Source organism: Saccostrea cucullata, unplaced genomic scaffold, assembly GCF_032062105.1.
Source record: "Saccostrea cucullata isolate Sc308-1 unplaced genomic scaffold, CSIRO_AGI_Scuc_v1 ctg14175, whole genome shotgun sequence".
Taxonomy (NCBI): Eukaryota; Metazoa; Mollusca; class Bivalvia; order Ostreida; family Ostreidae; genus Saccostrea; species Saccostrea cuccullata.
The window spans coordinates 5,210-12,232 of record NW_026919392.1 but is presented as its reverse complement, the minus strand read 5'-3'; the positions used below and the strand labels follow the sequence as shown (position 1 = coordinate 12,232).

Sequence of the window (7,023 nt, the reverse complement as noted above, 5' to 3'; positions counted from 1 at the left end):
TAAAATCCATATCAAATTAACTGTCTAAACGTTATTACATAATTTTTTTTGTCCAATGAATATAGTTAATTTTAATTTACATCAAATTACATTACGAACTGGTGAAAAAATATGCTTATTTCATTAATTATTTTAAAGGTGCTTGGACACAGATTTGAAGTTATTATTTTCTCTTTAATATTACGACTTATATAATTTTAAAGCATTGAACACAAAAATTAATTAAAAATCTTATTTCGTTTAAAAGATATTGAAATTTCAAATTTTTAGCGGGTTTGATTTCACATCCTTGCACTTTCCAAGTTTAATTTTATTCTTAATCCTTAAGAAAAGTGGCAATCTCGTTTTGTATAAATGAAAAATATTAATACCATAATCCAGAAAATTTAGAGTAGACACGTTCGAAAGCAAAACAAACACACAATATATTGTCAGTCCGCTCAGTTGTGGAAAGCAGAATGTGACGATTGAACGCACCATGTGACTTCTAAATATAAACAATAACAGAACTCGAGCCCTGTTTACAAATATTGTGTACATAACACGAGTGTGCTCGATTTGCTAAACTCTGTACGCATCTCTTAGTTCGGAATGACGATACTTGTGAAGGTGTTTTGCTTTCTAACATTCCTACTCTGAATAAAAGTATTTTTGTTGATAAAAGTTTTAATATTTCTCATTAAAACACATCAAAATTGCCACTTTTCCTAAGGATTGAGAATAAAGTTAAAATTTGTGAAAGTGCAAGGATGTGTCAAACAAACCCGCCAAAAAATTTTAAGTTTTAATAACTTTTAAATGAAATAAGATTTTTAATTAATTTTTGTGTGAAATGCTATCATAATATATAATTTGTGTTATTACACAGAAAAAATGAGAAAATATTAACTTCAAATCTGTGTCCAAGTACCTTTAATACTTGTCCGATGATTTTTAAAAGTAATAGTAATTGGAATATTCTAAAATGACATTTTTCTACATGTTTTGTTATATACATGGGAACCCTTGATCTTTCTCACAAAGAATATCGTCTCGCATATTTTTTCACCTCCATTAACACCATCTTGTACATCGGCTCTCTGAACCTTATCATCAGACGTCGTGTCCTCCTAAAACAGAAACCCCCTCTCTGTCTAACATAGATATTACTTCTTTTTTCTCCTGATCGTTAAACTCATCAGTAGAGTGATTATCGGACGCATTCTCACTATCTAAACCTGACCCTTCACCTTCTTCATCGGTAGAGTGATTATCAGACGCAATCTCACTATCTAAACCTGACCCTTCACCTTCTTCATCAGTAGAGTGATTATCAGACGCAATCTCATTATCTAAAACTGAATCTTCACCTTCATCATCAGTGGGATAAATATCATACACATTCTCACTATCAAATACCAATCGTTCACCTTCACCTTCATCATCATCATCATCAATTAGGTCATCGAACACGCTGTCCCTGTCTAAAACAAAATGATTCCTACTGAATTTTACCCTGTCATTGACATTTGCTCCGCCTGCAGAAGGATCCTTATCTTCTTTACCCGTCTTCAACACCAAAACCATTAATTAGTATAAACAGCAAAGGCATCATATCAAAATTAGGCTTGTCAGAATACACTTGTATCCACTGATTAATATCCAGACCTACTTTTAACAGATGTTTTAGTCCGTCACATTTACAACCCTTTATTGTATTATACAATTCCCCAATTCCTGCATACACCAAACTCGCCTCTGTGTCACCACGACATCATCCTTAAAATCAGTCCCCACATCACTGTGTCTTATGTCTACCAAACAGTCAAACAAATGTAACTTCAATCTATTCAGATTATTTCCTTTTTCAGTTTGAAATAATTGTTTCACAACATCAGTTTTGTTTTTAAATAATGTAATATACAAAGCTGAATAACCGTCTTTATTACGGATGGATGAGTCTGCGCCAAACATACTCAAAATATGTACAGCTTGTGTGACATTTTTATATGATCTAAAACAACTCTATATAGAGGTGTTCGACCAAAATGCTTGTGAATTGACACAGGCCCCTGCTTCTAATAGTTCCTTCACTGCATTTAAATGTTCACTCTGCCATACTTCTTGTGGTGAATCATGCAGATATCTCATATTGATTTCTGAATCCTCCTCTATCGTTATCCTTATTCCACCTAAATGCCAATTTTCGCACGCTGCACCCAGTGGTGCATCATATTTACTTTGAAGATTGACATCAGCTCCTGCCTCTATCAGCTGTTTTACCAGACTGAAATGCCTGTTTCTGCATGCTGCTAACAGTGGTGTACTCTTTGAAGTGTGAAGGTTGACATTAGTCCCGGCCTCTATTAGCTCCTTTATTACATTTGAATGCCCATTTGCGCATGCTGCTACCAGTGGGGTACTGTATTTCCCTTGAAGGTTGACATCAGCTCCTGCTTCTATCAGTTCCTTCACTACATTTAAATGCCCCTCTTCACATGCATTTATCAGTGGTGTATCATCTTCACCTTGAAGATTAACATCAGCCCCTGCCTCAATTAACACTTTCACTATACTTAAATGCCCATTCTTACATGCGGCCATCAGTATTGTCATCAGCCCCTGCCTCTATCAGCATCTTCACTAAACTTAAATCTCCACCCAGACATGCTTTTTTCAGTGGTGTATTGTATTTTCCTTGTGGATTAACATCAGCCCCCGCTTGTATGAGCTCCTTTATTAAACTCATTTCTCCACCAACACATGCTGTTGTCAATGGGGAATCAAGCTGAGTTTGTGGATTAACATCAGCTCCCATTTCTATCAGCTCCGTTACTATACTTTTATGCCCACACTCACATGCTGTCACCAGTGGTGTATTGAATTCACCTCGAAGATTGATATCAGCGCCTGCCTGAATCAACTCTTTTACTACGCTAATATGTCCACCCTCACATGCTGCTGTTAATGGTGTATTATATTCACCTTGATGATTGATATCAGCTCCCTCCTCTATCAACTCCTTCACTACATTTATATGTCCTTCCATACATGCTATTGTCAATGGTGTATCATAAATAAAATGTTCATAATTAATATTTGTCAGTGCCCTTGAATTAATGCTTCTATTGAAATATTTCAGTATTCTTCTAACAATCTCTAAGTCGCCACTATAACAACTCAGTACCAGCAAGCGGTATTGTTCAGTATTCTTGTTATTTTCCCCTTCTTCTGTTATAAGTGATAAATCAGGGTTTAAAGAATTTGTAAACAGTTCAGACTGTGTTTCTTTGTTAAGATCAGTTTGTTCTAAAATGAATTGTAGTATCTGATTGTGTTTATAGTAAATCACCCAACTGATAACCCTGACACTGTATTCTTTCTTTCTCTCGTTGACTAGGACTTCCTGTCCTCGCATCACTCTGTACGTCACAAATCTCTGTCTAGGCCACTTCATCTTTCCTATCCTCCCCTCACTCTCCTTGTCCAAACGGTCTCTTTTACTCACTACCTTAGACACGTTTTTCTGCACTGACAAAAATAAAGACTTAAGCACCGTGTAAGACTTTGTTTTTAACACCTCAATAAAACTCTTACAAACCTTAGGTTCTTTCAAAATATCATTCATAAAAACGTCATACAGTTCCATATTTTCAACATCTTTGTACAAACGTTCCGTTAACATTGAATACTGATCCTCTCTTAACCTGATATAGAGGTCAAATGACTCCATGTTTTCTCGACTTTTGCCATTGAATGCAATATTCCCTTCCTCTTCCTTACACTCCACACTGACTTCAATATTCTCACTTTCTTGTTTATGTTCACTCTCTAAATTCTGCTTGCTTTGTTCATGACGTTTTTGTAGTTTTACGTTGTTGGCAATATAACTACTACTCATATACTGTAAAATCAGTTCTGGAAACTGACGACCAAAATGATATGCAAGAATCTCAAACATGGAATCATGAACAAAGGAATACTCAGTACCATACATTTTTGTGTAAGTTCCCTCCATTGCTGATAGTGCATCAACAAATTTATAATTATTTGTTTCACTGCTGACTTTGCATTTCCACAAAACTCGTTTTCTCATTTCTTGAAAGCTTTTAGCAACCTTTTCCTTATTGGTTTCGTCAAGGATGTTCTCCGATATTTTGTTTTCATTCATCATGCATAAAACCAAAGAAGCATATTGAATTTTATTTTGTTTGTTCATTTCTTCAAGTTCCTTCAAAATGCAAGGAACTGGATTTTCAAAAAACACAGTCCCATACGACTGGAATTTCTTGTCCGATGAAAATAATTTGCAAAGATAAGGAAACATTTTAGATGTTGATGACAAATTGGTAGTAGAGAACATATTGTAATTTATGTTGTACATTTTTAGTAAATTTATCTTGTCATTGTTGGTTAAAATGTTATCTTTGCTATGTAACAAAATAATGTTGTTTTCATTAGTAAAAAATGTACTTGATTCAAATGATTTTCTATACACGGCTTCTCTACATGTCATGAGGGTTTTTGAACTTTGCATAACAGGCCTACTGATTCTATCTTCGTAATTAAACAAAAGGTTTAATTTTGCCTTCTGAAGTCCAAAGACACCTACCACATCATCAATAACAAAAACCTGTGGACTATGAGGATCACAGTAGTCCTCTATCTTTCTGATGTCTTTGATTGGTACAATCTCGTATCCTTCCTGTTGTAACATCAGGGCGATGTGACGAGCTGTTGCTGTAAACATCAGTATCCCAGTACTTTGAACTAAATGTCTTCTTTTGACAGAACTACTTCCACTTTTACATGTACTTTATTCCGATTTTATCTCTGCACCCAACCTAAACATTTAATTTGTTTTCTTTATAGTTTATTCTTACTACACAAACAAAAACTCATATGAAAAGTTATTGTTTATTTTTAAGGTATAATTTTGATAAAACATAAGCGCACAGTGAAATTAAGATCATTTTTATGTCCATACAACCTAAAAACCATGGGGAATTGCTTTTATCCCAAGTCAAAAAATTCATAACCAATATTATACACAGTAGGACTTCACTTTATCTTACTTCATCATGGTAACGCCCAGCCATTATGACCTCAGGACAGCATTAAACTAGAATTTCAAATTTATATCCAATGCGTCATATCCAATGGATAAAGGGTTCAACATGGAATACAATTGTGTATATATTTTCAGGTTTAATGTGTACTGTAGATTCCTTATTTTTCGAGAGTAATTATTATCGCCAATGGGCTCTACAACGGCAAATCCTGAGAAAAAATTATTCGCGAGTGGATGGGTGATCAAGATATTATATATAGATTCCAGCACAATATAAATAAAGGCAAGTTATTTTATTTAGCTTGTGGTGCTTCTCGCGAAATCACGCGAGAATTAATTCCACGCGTATATTTAGGAATCTAGAGTATAGAGATATGTTTGTACGGAATTTAAATGTGTGAATACTAGTGTGTTGACAGATGCACCTTGTGATAAGTGCTTGTGAGTTGGTGTCAGTCTTTCTGATCATCTTCAAATCAACAGGGCTTTTTTAATTGGTAGTAATGAAACCAAGTGTAAGAAAAACGTGCAAGAAGTTATAACTCAAATTAATGCATAGAACCGCATAATAAGATAATACCTAAGGAGGAGTAAATGTAAATCATAGAAAATTCAAACAAGAACCCCTAACAAGTACTATTGATTCATTGACTATTCAAAATTCTGAACTGCTAAATATGCACAAATGTGATGGCAGAATATGGAATTTTATAAATTACAAATTTCCAGGACTGGAAAAATTGTGTCAACAGGGGCAGAGGAATGCATTTCCAATCTCTAGAATCAACAGCAACATACTAAACAATCAAGGCAACAGAGGCAGTTTACTGCTCAGGGCTAAGCAGTTTATTTAACATTTTATTGGTTTGGCTCAGGTAGTACTTTATTAAATTAGAATCATCTCCTGTTGCAAGGCAAACTAAAATTTCCGGCAAAAACACAGAATTAAAAAAAACAAGATTAAGTGTAGATTTACTTGATATTTGTTATTTACGTTCAAATTCAAATTTTCACGTATATTGAACTGAAATACCCCCTTGTTTCTATTATTTCCGCGTCAAAAATAAATCAATTATTGTTTAATATCTATGATTAAGTCGTGTAATTTACAAAAAAGTCCTATCTTTATATAAAGTAACAAAACAAATAAAAAAGATTTTTAATTATAGAAAGTCTGAACATATTAAAATACGTCATATATCACTTTAAAGAGAAACACCGACATCTTACGAACGAACGTAACTCTCCCTAACTTCCCGTATCTATCGATAGTTTTCTCGGGACCAGTGATTGTATCCACATAAAGTTTAAAGCTGACATGAACTCTTAAAAAGGCATCATTTTTCATCTTTGTACGACTTACTACATTCCTGTACGCCTTTGTCCGCCATATTTCTTCGATTCCGCCATATTTAATCAAAAAATTTTGGTCACCTGTGCCTGCTATATATAGCCTTGTACAATTGCTTCACTTGAGTGATTTTCTAGCCTGACTGTCGACATGTACACATCTCCGATAACAAAGTTTTTAGAAGTCCATAAACTGACCAAATGCATGTTTGAAAAGTAAAAATTCATCAAAAAATAGAGAACTATACCGAGAATTAAATTATTTTTGAATGCATTTGCTGCAATATAGAAAATAAACTAACACTGATAATACATACATGTACATCAAACACCTATGCAGGTCAGAAAACGCGTCAAACGCAGTGATAAAAACATTTACCTGGCTACTGCTATCGCTACAGGGATGTGCACATGTCGGAAGAATTATCCTATTTTACTTTTATTGAAAAACCCATCTCAAAAGTCATGTTATCCATTCCTAACTCAACAGTAAAAGATGCTTGGACACGCGTGGCCCATGCCGATCATTTTATTTGGTCAGGGAAAATATCAAAGGTTGAAAGCTCAGTGGGGTTGATTGAAAAAAAAAATGCAAGTAATTTTTTTCAAAAATAAACATTACT

General features: G+C 34.2%; 1 protein-coding gene across 1 annotated transcript; it reads right to left on the bottom strand.

Annotated features, from left to right (window-relative positions):
• Window positions 1-1,092: 1,092 nt before the first annotated feature.
• Window positions 1,093-4,729, bottom strand: LOC134230535 (uncharacterized). The gene is made up of 5 exons (XM_062712369.1): window positions 4,592-4,729; window positions 2,578-4,210; window positions 2,046-2,528; window positions 1,704-1,793; window positions 1,093-1,463 (listed from the first exon to the last, which is right to left on the bottom strand). The coding sequence occupies exons 1-5, from the start codon at window positions 4,727-4,729 to the stop codon at window positions 1,093-1,095; spliced, it is 2,715 nt and encodes a 904-aa protein (XP_062568353.1).
• Window positions 4,730-7,023: the final 2,294 nt, after the last annotated feature.

Bases quoted from the DNA above. Each gene is read 5' to 3' on its own strand.
- LOC134230535 (XM_062712369.1), bottom strand. From the start codon at position 4,729: ATGTTTACAGCAACAGCTCGTCACATCGCCCTGATGTTACAACAGGAA. The intron at 2,529-2,577 runs GCATGTAAGAAT...TAATTGAGGCAG, and splicing joins TGATGACAATACTGATGGCC to GGGCTGATGTTAATCTTCAA. The intron at 1,464-1,703 runs GTATAATACAAT...ATTTTGTTTTAG, and splicing joins TATGCAGGAATTGGGGAATT to ACAGGGACAGCGTGTTCGAT.